At 48.3% G+C, this 16,265-nt stretch overlaps 2 protein-coding genes across 4 annotated transcripts in view; both read right to left on the reverse strand.

Moving 5' to 3' along the window:
• NPDC1 (neural proliferation, differentiation and control 1) overlaps positions 1-6,556 on the reverse strand; it is a 54,087-nt gene extending 47,531 nt beyond the window's left edge. Inside the window, exon 1 of the mRNA XM_061603948.1 lies at positions 6,358-6,556. Coding sequence (XP_061459932.1) covers positions 6,358-6,430 — 73 coding nt within the window. The 5' untranslated portion in view covers positions 6,431-6,556. The remainder of the gene's footprint in view (positions 1-6,357) is intronic.
• A 3,987-nt stretch (positions 6,557-10,543) lies between these two features.
• ENTPD2 (ectonucleoside triphosphate diphosphohydrolase 2) overlaps positions 10,544-16,265 on the reverse strand; it is a 58,539-nt gene continuing 52,817 nt past the window's right edge. For all 3 annotated transcript variants that reach the window (XM_061604135.1, XM_061604137.1, XM_061604136.1), the window contains exon 9: positions 10,544-16,144. In XM_061604135.1, coding sequence (XP_061460119.1) covers positions 15,941-16,144 — 204 coding nt within the window. In that variant the 3' untranslated portion in view covers positions 10,544-15,940. The remainder of the gene's footprint in view (positions 16,145-16,265) is intronic.

The raw sequence follows: 16,265 nt of genomic DNA on the forward strand, positions 1-16,265 counted from the left end.
ACACTCCCCTCGGAGAAGATGCCTGCAGGGCAGCCCAAAAATACTGAGGACACCAGCTGTAAGCGCATAACCTTCATTCAGATTGGCAGAAATGTAGATGAGAGGAGAGCGGTGCAGGCAAGGAGGTGGAATCGGGCTGGGAGAATGGATAAAAGTCAACTGCCACTGGAGAATGGCAGGGCCTAGATGGAGAGGCCACATATGACAGGAGTGGCAATTGTGGTCCTCCAGATGTTCTTAGACTACAGCTCCCATCAACCCCAACAATGACCATTGCCCATGGTGGCTGCTGCAGAGGATGGATGCTGGAGTCCATCATCTGGAGGTTCCTCATCTAGCTCCTCATCTGGCCACACTGGCTAGGAGAAAGCCAGTGTGGCACAGTGGACAGAGCATCAGACAGGACAGGGAAGACCCAGGTTCAAATCCCCCCTCAGCCACAAAGCTTACTGGGTGACACTGAGCCAGTCTCCATCTGCTGGGAAAACCTACCCTACAGGATTGTTGCGAGCATAAATTTGGAGGGAGAGAGGAAGAAAAACCATGTACTTTGTCTTGAGATCCTTGGGGAAAGCATGAGGTATAAACATATCCAAACACACACAAAAAGCAAAGGTAAATAAATAAAATAGGAGCCAGACATAATTTTTTTATTTCTTGAGAGGGAAAAGACTATAAAGAGTATAAATAAGATTTCTTTCAAAGATGGGGCCACATTGCATAGAGTGGTCCCAACCTCTTCTTCTTGTGCACTGTGCCAACTTTCGTACTTCTCCCAAACACACATTTATATATTTGTGTCCTGCCCTTTCTCCATGAAATCAGGGCAGCACATATGCCCCTCTCATATTGCAACAACCCTGAGAGGTAGGTCTGGCTGAGCGAGCAGCTAGCCTGAGTGCCTGGCACCTAATGAACTTCATGTTTCAGAGGGGAGATCTGAACCCGGCTCTCCTCAGTCTGTCAAATGCTCTAACCACAGGCCAGCCCCCTTTCTCCGTGATTTGTGGCCGTAACCCTAAGGGATCCCCAAAGCAAACTGTCTCAGCTCCTTCCCCCAAATTATGGCTACCGGAGTGTCCTTCACAGCAGGTGGAAGGCTGAACCGGCCGTAGAGCTTCAAAACAGTTTGGATTTGCAGGTGTGACCTGCGCACTGGAGACTTGCAACGAATCTGGGGCAACGAATCTGCTCTGGACTTTAGCTCAGCACCTCAGACAGCTCCTTGAAAGTTCCGATTAAATCCCAGAGAGGATTCACTGCACCACTGACATGAGAGCCACTGGCCTCCACTGGAGCTGTGCGCGCTCACCAGTCAAAATGTCCTCCTATGGGTCTACCTAAATCCTAGGGTCACCAACCTTTTTGGGACCAGGGAGCACATCTTGAGTTCTGAGAGAGTACTGAGGGTGCCAGTCACAAAATGACTGCCATGGGGCGGCATGGCACCACACAACATGGCTGCTGTGAAGGGCATGGCATGGCACAAAATTAGAGAGAGTACCTTGTTTTCCCCAATGCCAACCCTAAACCAAAGCTGTACTTGCTTACCTGGGAGTAAGCCCCATTAAACACAATAAGACTTACTTATGAAGTAGACATGCATACCATAATCCTGTAAGTTAACTATACAGTGAATTCTTCATGAGTGCCTGGACAGCAAAGCCTCTATGCAAAGCTTTCACATTTTGCATTTGCCATTTGGGAAGGAAATTCTTTAACATCCACCCATACTTATTATGCATTTGCAGAAAATAACTTCTAGGGAGTACCCAATCTCAGATGAATCCACCACAGGAAAGATGCATCCTGGTTGCTAGGAAAAAAGGAAAGGCCAAACCATGGAGATTCTAAGGCTACTAGAAAAGAAGACAGAAGCAAGAAAAGTGCACAAAAGGGAAAGGGAAACAGCAGCTCTTTAGGACCCCCGGGATTCCTATTGCCTGATGTCCAAACAACTCACTTATCAATCACAGCTCTGACTTTACTCATTGGATGAAAACACTGAGAGGCAGGGAGCGGCCAGGCTGGCTCATTTCACATAAATGGCTTAGAAGAGTAACTGCACATTTTGCTTCCTAACTTTCTCTCTAGGAGGGCTAGAGGCTTACTTTAAAAACAAACAAAAAATGAAATCCCAGAGTCTGGGGCCCTTTCCTGGGTGTCTAATAGTGCATGCAATAGTGACTGGTAGCTGCAATGTTTCCCTGAGAAAACACAATCAACCAAATGTAAATATCAGAGTCCTCTGTAAACTGTTATCATTTCAAACTGCACAAACATGTACTCCCTGCATACAGAAATATCACACTAAGGACTGGGCAAGGAAAGATTCCCTTCTTTCTCCATGCAGGGACACATTTTTAAAAAATGAACAGAGTATTCAGACAATCTTTTTTTTTTCTGAAGCGGTTCAAGCCAGGAAGAACTCATCCTGAACATGCAATTTAGCAATGTCTACTCTGACACAGAAGTATATCCAAGTCATTAAGCTGCACTCTCAGTGATCAACTCCTGCACAGACTGTGCAAAGGAATGGAAGTGGGTGGGGGAGAGATGTGCTACAGATATGTCCTACCAAATGCCCTCAAGCTAAGGAAGGACATGCCCATGTATCTCCCTGGGAATAAAAATGTTAGTAACTCAAAGTCTGACTCGCCATTTACAAAATTGATTGAGGGGGTCGGGGGAAATCACATTTAATTCAGGCAAAGTGCCATTAATATGTGACCAGCTCTGCATGCATTTTGATCCACTACATTTGAGTGACTTCCACACCAGGGCCCTTTTAACCCAGGCCTCTCTCACCCATCACTTGGAATTAGAAAGCAGCTGCACACAACACTCAACTCAGAGCTCAATTCTTCACCACGTTTCTACATGCGAGGCCTGAATCCATATTTACTCAGTCCCGTACAGCAAAGGTTCTGCTTTTCCCAGCTACGGGTGCCTTACGTAGTCATTGCCAGATAGCTCCTGGCCACAGTCTGTCTTGAAATTGGTGGTTTACAACCCAAACAATTCCAATTATTATTGTTATTGTTATTAACAGCATTTGTTAGTTGCTTTTTTCCAAAAATAGGACTCAAAGCAACGTACAAAAAGGAAAAACACACTGCATATGAAATAGCCGACAGCAAGTCAAACAATGGCAAGCACAATTTCAAGCGAAATAATACAACAATAGAAAATATAACAAGTGACAGATATGATTGCTTGTTAAATATTTATATTAGCACAATTTCAATTAGTGCATTTTCAAAATGCCATCACAACTTTCACTTTATTACACACACACACACACACACACTTTAAAGAGGTAGTTCCTGGCCCTCATTATCACCAAAGTAACTCACAAAACCTCAAAAGCAAAAGGCAAGCTGAGCAGGATTGCCTGCTGTCAGTGGGGCAGATGAAACCTTCAGTGCTCTGTAACTGTCTCCAACCACATTATGCAAAACAAGGAAGCCAAATTTGCAGAACTTTTGCCAACCACAGAATTCATTTCTTCTTGGCACAGAATCACAATTTCATTATAGCACAGAGGATACGCAGCTCTGGGTGCACGCCGGCATTTTCAATGAACTTTCCCTTCACTTTTTGCCAAACTGTCAGTTAAAACCATTAATTCCTGCTTACAAAGCTAGTTTAAAATAGCAAAGCAGGACCCCCCTCGCCTTACAACATCCGCCAGCGGTGACTTCGAAGCCACTTCGACTGCGGCACCAAACGGCCAAATGCATCCTCTGCTGAGTCAGCTGCATCCTCAGAAAGTCTCACTTCAGAGAAAAGCTCTCGAGGGAAAGTGCCAAAGCCCCAAATAACCTTTCCAGCAACCATCAGCAACTACACAGGCCCAGGAGTCAAAAAGTAGGATGAACAGGGAGAAGTGAGTTCCTGAGCACCATCAAAGTCTAGCCACAAAACCACCTCTGGAAAATGACCATTGAGTGAAATTTGCAGAAGATCCAAACAGGACCCCAAAGAGGGACCGCAAATGAGAGGTCCACAAACAAAATAAGTTTGGGGGCCCTACTGCACTTTTTTAAAATCAAGGGGTGGTTAAAAAAAGAAGTTTGGCCATGATTGGGTGCAAGAAAGCAATTCCTCATTTTAATATTACAGATTGTTTTACGTGTGCACTGACCAGGCCAACAACGTTGTCCAAGGTTACGTGCTTCAACATTGCAAAGATCACCTCAGCTTTATCACGAAGGCTGAACACTACAGAGGTTACGCTACAAACATGTGCGTCAACCTTTTCCCACATTCCACAGCCGCTCCCTGATCGCCATCTGGAGAGCAGAGTAGCCCATTAGCCACCCATTCCTATCACTGAGAAAGGGGGCTTACATCCCAACATCCTGCAGCCCAACTTGAGAGAGTCCTTCCCAGCCCCTTCAGGCAAAAGCCGAGGAAGGATGAGTTCGAATGCTGCTGGCAAAGGGCAGCTCCATGTCAGTGGGGCAGTGGAATCCACTCCGAGTTTTAGTCTGACCTTTCAAGGAGCGGATTCCACTGCCCCACTGACATGGAGCCACCAGCCTCCACTGGTTGCCAGCTCAGTGATTGCGGAACACCAAGGCCTTTCCTGGTCTATGATAACAGCAGCTTTGCAGGCGAAAGGATAAAAGACACTCCATGAAGTCAATAAAACCAAACAGCAGAAGGGCAAGAGTTTGTCACTATTAAAAGGAAGGCCCTCTTAACTTCCACAGAGCGGGAAAAGAATACCTCAAATCACCACGGCTCCAATGAGCCCAAAACAGCCACCCATCAAGGAGGCTGCAGATGGCACCTCTGGATGATTTATCACTCTGGCCCCACCTCCTTCCAATCACAACAAGTCCGTCACTCACTCTTCACTGGGTGCAAGTGGCTAATGCAGCTATTCCCAATACGGAGTAGGTGTCGTGGCCCTCCCTCAGAGGATGCTGCCCAGTATCTTCCTGCAGGAGCCATTGCCCTATTCTATTCAGGAGGTACGCCCACTGGACCAGCAATTCACACAGGTGTACATCAGGCAACATCTTCCAAGGGCGGCTAATCCCAACCGTTATGCCCTTGTGGGAACGAAGAGGGAAGCACCCCTTGACCAATGGGTGTATCCAGGCAATTAATCACACCAGCACCTTTGGCACTACCTCACCACGTGATGTGTTCAAGGCTGCATTTGCATGAGTGCCCAGAAGCCGCAGAAGGAACTCAGCTTCTCGCTGGGGGGGGGGGGGGCTTCCATCAATCTGGCCCCATGCAGATATTTCGGACCGCAACTCCCATCAGCGTGGCTGCGTGCGCTGGCAGGAGACAGAGGGCACCAGGTCGGCAGAGGCTGTCCTGTGTCAAGACAGTTTTCAGCCAAAGCCTCAGACCAAGTGGGTCTGTTCCATAGCAAGACCAAACAGTAAGTTGGCAACTATACCACAGCAACAAGGAGACAGGCCTCTTCTGCCAGCCTCTGCCGAATGACACACAACTGCAGCCCTGACCTACAAGCAACAAGGTCTTAACCCCCTTCCCCTATAGAAAACACCTTGAGATGTGTGCGGGGGGGGGGGGAGAATCTACCACACCAGAGAGTGCCCTTGCACAATTCAGAGGTGCCTTCCTAAGGGCGCAAGAGTGTCACTCCCTTCCAAAACACCCCTGAGAAGTGGGGCAGAGCCACGGGAGGGGCTGGAGGTAGACCTTTCAAAGAGGCCACGCACTCTTTCGGCTTCAGCTACTCGCAAACTCCCTCCAAGCAGAATGCCAAAGAGCCAATGACAAATCCAGCCCTCTACAGCCCAGTGCATAAAGGGCGGCATAGGACTAAGAGGGCATCTGTGAGCACATATGCAGCGGGGGGGGGGGGAAGGCGGCGGCTCAGTCCGAGAGTACCATGGTTCGACAGAGGGGGCAGAACAGAGCCGTAGCCAGGGTGGACTGGGGGGGCATCGGCTACAAAATGTCTCCCGCCCCCGCTTTTTTTTAAAGAAAAATAATAATTGAATTTATTAAGAGAGAGAAAAACTCTCCCCCTCTACTTTCCCCCCACCCCGAAGTCTACGGGCCCGGTGGAGAATATGACTAAAGCTATAGAAGAGCATCTCCAGAAAAATAATGGGGGGAGGGAGTTACTGAAAAGAAACAGGGAAAGAGGGGAACAAACCATCGTTAATTAAGGCAAAGGAAAGGGAATAGGTACGGGCGGGGGGGGGGGGCAAAGTGGATCGTTCCGGCAAGGAAAAAACTGATGGGGGGAGAGAAGAGAAGCGAGATGATGGCTAAAGGGAGATCGGGGGGGGCGCCGGCTGAGCGGGGGGGGCACAGGGAAAGCCGCACCCCCCCGTCCCGGCTCCCCGGGCACGGGCTTACCGGGCGGGCCGGCCAGGAGGCCCCAGGCGAAGGGCGGCAGGAGGAGCAGGCGGAGGAAGGGAGCGGCGCGCATCCTTCAGCGGCTGGCCCGGCGGGGCATCGCGGCCGCGGCGGCGCTGGCGTGGAGATGCGGCCGAGCCCAGAGAGCAGCGCTGTTTGGCGCTGCGCTGGCAGAAGGAGAGCCCGGGGCGGGGCGGGCGGGGCGGGGCCAGGCGGGCCAATGGCAGCCTCCCCTGCCCGCCAGGCTCCGCCCCGCCCACCTGGCCGCCGCCGCCGGCAGCAGTGGCTGCAGGTGCGTCCCTGCCCGCCTCCCCTCGCTGGTTGGCTGGCTCTGGCCAGAGGAGGGGCCCGGCCCCGCCTCCTGCTCCTGGCCCTGCTGGTGGGGTCGAAACCCCGCATCAACAACGGCAGCAACTAATCAACACGATTGTTTGAGTGATCAAGTGAAGCATCTTCTGTTAGTTTTATATGTCAATAATAATGATAATAAATAATAACTGGTAGTAGGAAGAGGAGGGAAGGGAAAATAAATGGGGGAAAAACAGGTTGCAAAACCCAGGCTGGATGGTGTAGTGGTGAGATCAGCTTGTAGACTCAGTTCCAAGATGGAGACCCAGAACTGACCTATTGAAATAAGTGGTTCTTTGTAATCTCCATTATTTTCAGTGGGTCTGCTCAGAGTAGGGTTAGCATTGGACGCAACCCTTTGGAGATGATAATGTGTTGTTTCTTAATTCCTGGGCCATTAACAAGGATGAAATATTACTCACACAGTATTCCTAATAATAATACTTCTGTCATTGAAAGTAATAATTAGCAGAAGTACTAATTTGATGAGTACTATTTCATTGTCAGGTCAGGAGTTAAGCAACAACAATTTATCAGTAATAGTATTTCATTTTTATTAACAACGATTCAGGAGTTAAATACTTAATTATCGTCTTATAAGTGATGCGATTACTCAGAAATAAGTCCCACTGAGTTACTCCTCCTAGGTTAAGTGTGTATAGGATAGTAGCCTATAAGCGCAAGGATGAATTAAAACAATGCTTTTTTAAATTAGGGGTTTTTTTTATTAAGGTGAATATAATTTGTACTAATCTACTGTCTTTGGGTGGTTATACATTTTCAAATGTTGCTTCCTAAAATAATATTTTTTAAATCATTGGTTCAACTCTTGTTATTATTTTTTGCCACTGGCCCTCCCCAAGTTTTACAATGGCTTATCATTAATTATTGATAAACTTATTAGGTCATTGTCATTGAGATTATTGATTGCATTCGATTTATCCCACCCTTCCTTACCCAACTGCTAGGTGGGGTTGATTGGCTGTGCTCACTGGCAAAGGAGAGGCACTCTGTGCAAGCTCCGGATTTCTCTTGGCCACAAAACAACCTCATGCTTTGATTTGGATTCCTGCATTGAGCAGGACGTTGGACTTGATGGCCTTCCAACTCTACTATTCTATGATTCTATGAGGCAGGATGCCCTGAGAGAGAGGTGTTGCCCCCAAGGTCACCCATGCCCCTTTGTGGTTAAGCAGGGAATTACACATCATGACCATGAAGAGCAATCTGTGTGCTGCAATGTTTGGCATCGCTCAGTCGAAGTCTGCAAACTATACGTCTTATGGTCATATGTTCTTATGCCCCATTGATTTGACACACCTTTAATTTTGGTAATACCAAAGCGACAGAGGGGAGGGGGAGGCCAATGGAAGGGTTGCTTCTGATGGGAGATGCTCAACAGTGCCCACGGGGGCATCCCAGCTTTGAGATTTCCTTGCAGTGCTCCTCTGCTTTTAATGACTGGCAGGCATGGGCTGAGACTTCCGCTTTCCCCCAAATCCACAGTGGGAGAATTTATTCCATTTTAGGGATTTCTAAACCATCCTTCATCCAAACAGATCCCAGGGAAGTACACAATAAACAAACCAAAAAATCAAATGAAAGCAAAACATGACCCAGCCTTTCTCAAGCTGGTGCCCTCCAGATGTTTAGCTGGCTGGAGCTGATGGGAGCTCTAGTCCAAAATATCTGGAGGGCACTGGGTTGGGGAAGGCTGCATAATCCATCGTGAAACAATTAAAAACTAAAGGCAGCAGCTAGAAAACCCCCAAAGCAGATCAAAGATAAATGGAACCCCTTAAAAATGACTGGGTGAACCATCTGTTATATTTCTGCCTATTGTGTCGCTTTTAAAATGGACAGAAATACTGTTTGGAAGTACCAAAACCTACCAACCAACAAAAACCACACAATTTTTGTTTATCTGACAAACATTGTCCCAGCATTTCAGCAGCTTGTGGCAAAAACACCAACACTACAATCCAGCCAATGCACCTTGGTAAGAGCCTATATATTTATTCAGAATGACAATATTAAATGCTAGCCCCCCAGTCCTGGATATAACTCATGCAATGCACTCACATTTGGTTTTGTTTCAAAGAGTGCAGAGAGGTGCATAGGCTAAAGGCCTTGGCAGCGACATACTCTGAGAGCCTTCAAACCTGCCCTTAAGGACCGCTGACTGTATCCCCTCCATGGCAAAAGCACTCTGCAGAAGCTCAGGAGCCTCCTTTATTCATTACTGCAGCTGTTCTGAGAGCCCACAATGCATGCTATGTCTGAATCCTGGAGGGCAGCCCAGTTGCTGAAGAACTTCCAAGGTATTCGTCTGGCTACTATTATCGATGAGGTCTGGGGCAGCCCAGAGAGAAATCCCTACTCAGCCACAAAGCAAACTGGGTGGGTGACCTTAGACCAGTCACTGCCAACCTAATGAGCCTACCTCAGAGGGTTGTTGCGATTATAAAAGGAGGGGAGAGAGGACAACCACATACACTGCCCTGAGCTCTTTGGAAGGGCAAAATAAAAACAATTGGTAAAAGAAAGAATGTATTGGTTTTGATGATAAAGGTGGTACCGTTCTGCTATAGAAAGCAAGCTGGGATTCAGGGTCTGTCGAACCAGGACTTCATACCGCAACCCACACCACCACCACGGTTGCATACAATGCTGGGCGTGCAGATTGCATGCCGCTCTCCTCACAGGAGCACCTGCCACATAGGAGCAAAACAGCAGATTGTGCAGCCCGATCCTGAATCGCAGCTCGCTTCCCACCGTGTAGCAATGCCACCTTATGGCCAGCAATACTCCCAAACCGGTTCAACAACTTTAAATCTAGAAGCTCCAAAAGCCCAGCTAGACAAATGCCTATTCTCACCGCCAGTGTGGCATTTGCCCGGAAGGAGCCAAGGCACCAGGATCTTCTTATGGAAGTCCAGCTTTCAAGTGACCCTAGTCCATTAAGACACTGTTTCCCTTGTGCCCCCCCTTGCCCCACCAGCTGAGTGGAATTGGCACCTACCAAAATCCAGACTACATTCATGGAGGGTTTTTCTGCTGTTGTGCATTGCTTTGCAAATCGCAACTGTCAGGAGAGGCCTGAAGATCAGAAAGGCAGCGCACCTGCTTTCCATACGGAAGGACTCACGCTCAGTCTGCACCATCTCCAGTTAAAGGGCTAGGGCAGGGGGAACCCCACTCACAGGGAGCCAACAGCAACAAAAGTAAAGCTGGCCTACCTGCAGGGGTGTTACAAGGGAGTCGCTCAGGAGCCCGAGACCTGGGGTCTTTTGCACTGAGCCTCAGCTCTCTGACCTTTACCTCTTTTACATTTTTTTTTTACTTTGCTGGGTGTGTCCAGAGCTACAAGAGTCATCTCAATTTGCACAGGTCCTGATTCACACATGTAGGGTGCTGGGTCCAGAAGATTCTGCTGGCACCCCGTAGCTCAGAGTAAACCCTGACGGCAAGAACCAGAGTTTGTCCCTGTCCTGCTCTCCACCTGCCATCCGAAAGTCAGCCTCAGTTTGCAAATGTGTGTCCTGGGCCTGTGTACTAAGACTTTCAAGTGCCTAGAAATACCCCTGGGCCAGAGGGACTGGGGCCAAAGTCAAGCCTCCAGGTCTGTCTGGCCGTCCAGACTCACCCTAGGGCAGGGCCGGATTATCCATTAGGCTTAGTAGGCTGAAGCCTAGGGGCCTGGAGCTCTTGGGGGACCGTGCATAAGCTAAAAAAAATTATAATATAGATTTTTCATTATGTACAAAAAGAAAATGTTTGTTCTTTGCAATCACATTCATAACGTTCTAAAAGGATGGCTTAAAAGACAACGCACACCAGCCAAATAAAAACGGTCCATTAAACATTTTATTTTCCATAATTTTACTGCGCCTGCACACTGTGCTGATATTTAGTATTGATCGCTGTTTTTAAACTTCACGGTTTGTAGCGTGCATACTGTATGTATAGGCAGGGTTCATTGTAAGGGGTTTGAGAAAAATATTGCCTAAGAGGAGAAGGGCCCCCCAAACACCAATCAGCCTAGGGGCCCTCCTCAGCTTAATCTGGCCCTGCCCCAGAGCACATCTGTCACAAGCCTTGTGCTGCGTCCTTCTCAAATATTTCTGCCTGGCTGGAATGTGCCCCCAAACTCCGACAGTGCCCCCTTTCCTGCATGGAGCAAAACTGGATGTGTGGGTAGAAAGCTCTGACCTTTGCTTGGCAGGAGTGTAGCCAATTATACAAAGGTAAGAGTCACATCCATTGCCCCACCCACTTTTATCTCTGGCTCCTCCCACCACTGGCATGTGCCCCTCCCCAAGGTTGCCAATCAGGAAACACAGTCCTCAGGATGCAAAAAAGGTTACCCACTCCTGGACTAATAATCTAATTTATCAGCTCAGTGGTAGAACCCCTGCTCTGAATGCAGAGGATCCCAAATTCAATCCCTGGCATCACTGGTTCAAAGAATAATGCTCTACCCAAATCCCTGGCCAGCTTCTGCAACCCTACTCAGGGTTGGCAAATTCATCTTTCGGCAAATTCATCCTTCGTCACGACATTTCGAGCGTTTCAAAACACCACCTTGTAACAGGTCCAAAATCCTGGTGTGCGCCACTACACATTTGCAAAACGCAGGATATTCCTGCTTAGGGGAGGGGGGGAAATTGTTTCAGTTCACATTTGACTGGGAGCCTTCCCAATTTGCACTTACTGAACCAATTCACCTACAAACACTGAGATGCAGCTTTCAAAATTCACAAAATATTTTCCCAACTTTGTGATGCAGTTCACCAACCGAAACTTGTACAAAAATGTATCAGGGAAAGTGAGTGTAAAAATATTAAAGGAATGTGCAAAATTGCATTCCATTTGGCTGGGAAAAATGTGTATAATAGGTAAAATTGTGTAAAGGATGTGTATTTTAGGAGAAATATGCATGCAAATGCATAAGAAATTTAATGTGGGCTGTCTTTTTAAAAAAATCACAAAATGGGGGCAGATGAATTTAAGACTGGAAAAATGAGAAACTAAAATTAACAGATTCTTCTGTCCCTAATACCAGTGAATGTGTCTGGAAACCATTTCTTAAAGCATTGGTTGCTAATGGCAGAAAATAGTTTTTGACTCTCGTGATGCTAACATTGCTGTTCACAGGAGTTTGCAGTGAAATCACGGCCATGAAGCCATCAACAACTCCTCAGCAAAAGATACCAAGTGTTGGCATCCACATAATATTTTTATTTTATATTTGTAAAGCCAAGTAGCATTTTTCTTTAGCAGAAGAAGCGACCAAATGCAAACCCATCTTATATATATATATATATTTATACACACACACACACACACACACACACACACTCACATACACATACATACTAAGATCCTCCGTAGCACAGAGTGGTGAGCAGTGGTAACGCAGCCGAAGCTCTGCTCACGGCCAGAGTTCGATTCCAACGGAAGAAGGAAGTTGCATCTCCGGTAAAAGGGGTCGAGGTCCACTCAGCCTTCCATCCATCCATCCGTGGTCGGTAAAATGAGTACCCGGCATATGCTGGGGGGTAAGGAAAGGCCGGGGACGGAACTGGCAATCCAACCCCATATATATGGTCTGCCTAGTAAACGTTGCAAGACGTCACCCTAAGAGTCGGAAACGACTCGCACTACAAGTGCAGGGACACCTTTACCCTCTCCCTCTCTCTCTCTCTCTCTCTCTCTCTCTCTCTCACACACACACACACACACAGAGTTGCATACTGTTTTAAGAATACAGATGATGCTAATGAGCATTGGGGGGCAGGAACCAATAAAAGCACAAGGAGAAATATTTTCCCATGCTATGAGTGCTCCTTGGTGGGGAAGTATTTAATGCACTGGCAGCTCCACATCAGTGGGGCAGTGGAATCCACTCCGGATTTTAGTCTGAACTTTCAAGGAGCTGTTCAAGGTGCAAGGACAGCTCCTTGAAAGTTCAGACTAAAACCTGGAATGGAGTCTACTGACATGGAACCACCAGCCGCCACTGATTTAATGTAAGAACAACCAAAAGTTGAAAGGGCAGGGAGGGGGGAGAAGGAGAGATGTCAGATCTCCAAGTCTTGCACTCACCAAGCCTCTGATGTAGAGCTTTAAGTGTAGAGCTAACTCAGTAAATTATATTCTAAATTCGTTTTCTCTTTTTAAAAATCCATTCTTTCTCTTCTCATCGTTCCCTGTTTTTCTCTCCTGCCCCCTCCCCTCGCCGCCATACATTAAATCAAGGTTGCATATTTAAACGCAATTTTCCATCTGTCCCACCTGGAATTTTGGCAGGGCAAATTTTCATGGGGGAAAAAATGGCATTTCGCCACTTCAATTTCTCCCAAAGAATCCTGGGAACTGCCATTCCTGTTTCAGACACCTCTCAGCCAGTCGTGTGGCAAATTCAGAAGGTGCAGGGTCCCTTCATGTTACAACCAGTCATGCTCTCCCCACCTTTATTTTTTGCTGCAGGGTTGAGAAGGAGATCCTTGTTCACATCTTTTGCCACAACAACAAGCATCCTTAGAAGCCAATCAGCACGAAAAGGGAGAATGTTTGCTGCCGAGAAGAGTCTTCTCTGTGGCAAACTCACCTCCTTTCACTCTGATTGGCCCCAATCAGCAGGAAAAGACAAGGAAGCATGCTAGAAGACACTTCTCTGTGGCCAGCACTCTCCCCTTTCATGCTGATTGGCTCGTAGGATCCTGGAGACATAGGGACCTGGCTTCCAAAAATGAAAGGGATCTAAGAGCCCCCCCAAGACCCTGGATGACTGCACCCCTGCTTTCACTGAGGACATTGCAGGGTTCCCTGGCAAGCAGCAATGACCATCAGTGGCACATGCCTATGCATGCCTACTCAGGAGTTCGTCCCACGGAGTTCAATGGAGATTGCAACTGGCTGCAGTCTTTGCAGGCCACCCTAATAAGCCCAAGACACTTTGCTGTCAAGGACAAGCTGCCTCACTGGACTAGCTGCTTAATCTCACTTCAGCCCTGGCAATGGGGCATATTCCTGCCTGGTACCTGAGGACAGCAAATTAGCTTTTGGGGGCACAGCAAGGCAGCAACCTAGCAGGCTGCCTTATCCTGAGTCAGGCCATTGATCCATCTCGCTCAGTATAGCCTACACTGACTGGCAGTGGCTCTCCAGGGTTCCAAGCGGGGGACAACCCCAGCCCTACCTGGAGATGCCGCTGGGATTCAACCTGGGACCGTCTGCATGCAAAGCAGCGCTCTCCCCTTGAGCTACAGCCCCTTTCTTAGGCTGCCTGGTACACATAGCTCCTCTCTGCTCCTTGAGGCGGCTGCTTCACTCTGCCCAGTGGTAGGACAGGCCAGCTCTCTGGGCGGTCAAAGCCAGCCCAGACACAGCTGCCTGCATCCCTTCTGCAATTACTACCACGCCTGGGGCTTTTCTAGACTGTCAGTAACCAACCATTGCTTTACAGCTTCTCACTCTCTTCCTGAGTTCGGCCCAGAAAAATGGGGGGGAGGGAACCTGCAGTGACTGCGGGAAGCCAAATTCAGAGTCTGATTTCCCCACTTTCAAAACAAGAAAGGGATATTTTTGCACAATCCCTTTTTTGGCAAACGGGACGGAGCTGGCCCTGTTACAGAGGGATGGCAAGGGATCTCGGACAGATGACCTGGAGGACTGCTTGGACTCTGCCCACAGAAAAGGAAGCAGATCGACCCACAACACTCAGCTCTGGAAAAATCTTTCAGGGAGGCGGGAGAACAGCACTACCGTACCAGGGAGGGTCTTGTGACACATTGGCTCCCCCTTACAATAAGAGTTTGGCCGATGAGTTCATAATGTCAATAGATTCACCTAGATTTCTTGGGAGAGGAAGCATAAAGAAAGGATGCCTTCTCAAAGGAGGAGAGCCAGTGTGGCGTAGTGGTTAGAGTGTTGGACTACAACCTGGGAGGCCAGGGTTCGAATCCCCACACAGCCATGAAGCTCACTGGGTGACCTTGGGCCAGTCACTGCCTCTCAGCCTCAGAGGAAGGCAATGGCCAACCCCCTCTGAATGCCTCTTACCATGAAAACCCTATTTGTAGGGTCGCCATAAGTTGGGAGCGACTTGAAGGCAGTCCATTTCCATTTTCTCAAGGGCGGCAACTCATATTATCTCATTTGAACATCCCAGGAGATTGTTCACTTATTCTGACAGCATTTTTGCTGCTAAGGATGTGTGGGGAAGAAGGGGGGGGATTGTGAGATGAGCCTCAGGTGCCAAAATAACACGACCAGCCTTACTCTGTACCTTGCCGTGAGGAGAAGCAACATTTGCTGCTCCGCCTTAAGACCATCTACATTTTTTGGCAGTGGCAGCAGTTGGCTCTGTGTCAGTGGGTCAGCGGAATCCGCTCCAGGTTTCAGTCTCAACTTCCAAGGAGGTGCTTCAGCACCTTGGACAGCTCCTTGGAAGTTAAGGCTAAAACCTAGAGTGGATTTCCCTGTTCCACCGACATGGAGCCAGCACTGGGTTTGTTTTTTTTGTAAACAAGCTTCTTCTTTAAAACAGTTTTTGACAAAGACTGGCAGCTGTTTGTGACCCAGCTGTACCCTGTGGAATTGCCACGCCCACTTTCCAACCTTGGCAATTTAAATCTAACTGAGATTAACAGCAATGCTCCTTCCCTACACTCCTTCACGGGGGCTCAAGCCTTGCCAAGGAGAAAGCATTTATGACAGATCCTTACATAAATATAAATCTAACTCAGGGTCCCGGAGCCCCAAAAAGAAACAGATATACAAGCAGAGCAGCGGGGTGGGCAGAGTCCAGAAAAACATGCCTATGAAATAGGAGTCCTTGTTTTTTAAAACAACAACGACGCCTTCTCTTCTTGAAGTCGTGATTTTCACTGGGACTTCAGCATGGAGGCAAAAGATGGAGGAAAATCGCTCAGGCTGGAGCACTCCAGGATCCAGAGGAGGGCTTGTTCTTCATAACCCTCAGAGAGTTTGTTCTTTTATCCAGAGTCCATTTCTGCCTCCTCTCTCTCCAAGCTGCAGTTACAGGGTTTTTTTGGGGGGCAGCCACAGGAGGCAGTGGATTCTGATCTCCAGAAAGGACCCAAGCCAACGATACATGGGGAGAGGTTGGATGTAGAACAGGGACAGCAGGACACCCCCCAGTGCAGCCTTGCCCAGCATCCTTGCACAAACCCCACCAGGCTGGGCTGCCATGTGCTCAGTGCTGCCTCTACATCGTTCCACGTCCCTTGGAGGATCTCAGCAGGCAGAAGATGGTCACCAAAGTGACCAGGATGATGGCGACAAAGAGGAGGACGAGGCCAACCCAAGGGCCATACTCTGTGCCCTTCCAGAAGCCGACCTCCTCAGCCGGAATCATGTTGGTGAGGTTCAGCATGTAGCCCAGGGCCCAGCCAATCGACGTGTCCCCAGCCTACGGGAAGGAAGCACATCATTTCAAGAGGGCTTACGAGCTGCAGCACTGGGGCATCACCCCTCCACCCCCATCCTGGGACTGCTTTTGCTACAAAAGCACAGCTGCTTGCAGCCAGTTG

Source organism: Rhineura floridana, chromosome 20 (assembly GCF_030035675.1).
Source record: "Rhineura floridana isolate rRhiFlo1 chromosome 20, rRhiFlo1.hap2, whole genome shotgun sequence".
NCBI classification, from domain to species: Eukaryota; Metazoa; Chordata; class Lepidosauria; order Squamata; family Rhineuridae; genus Rhineura; species Rhineura floridana.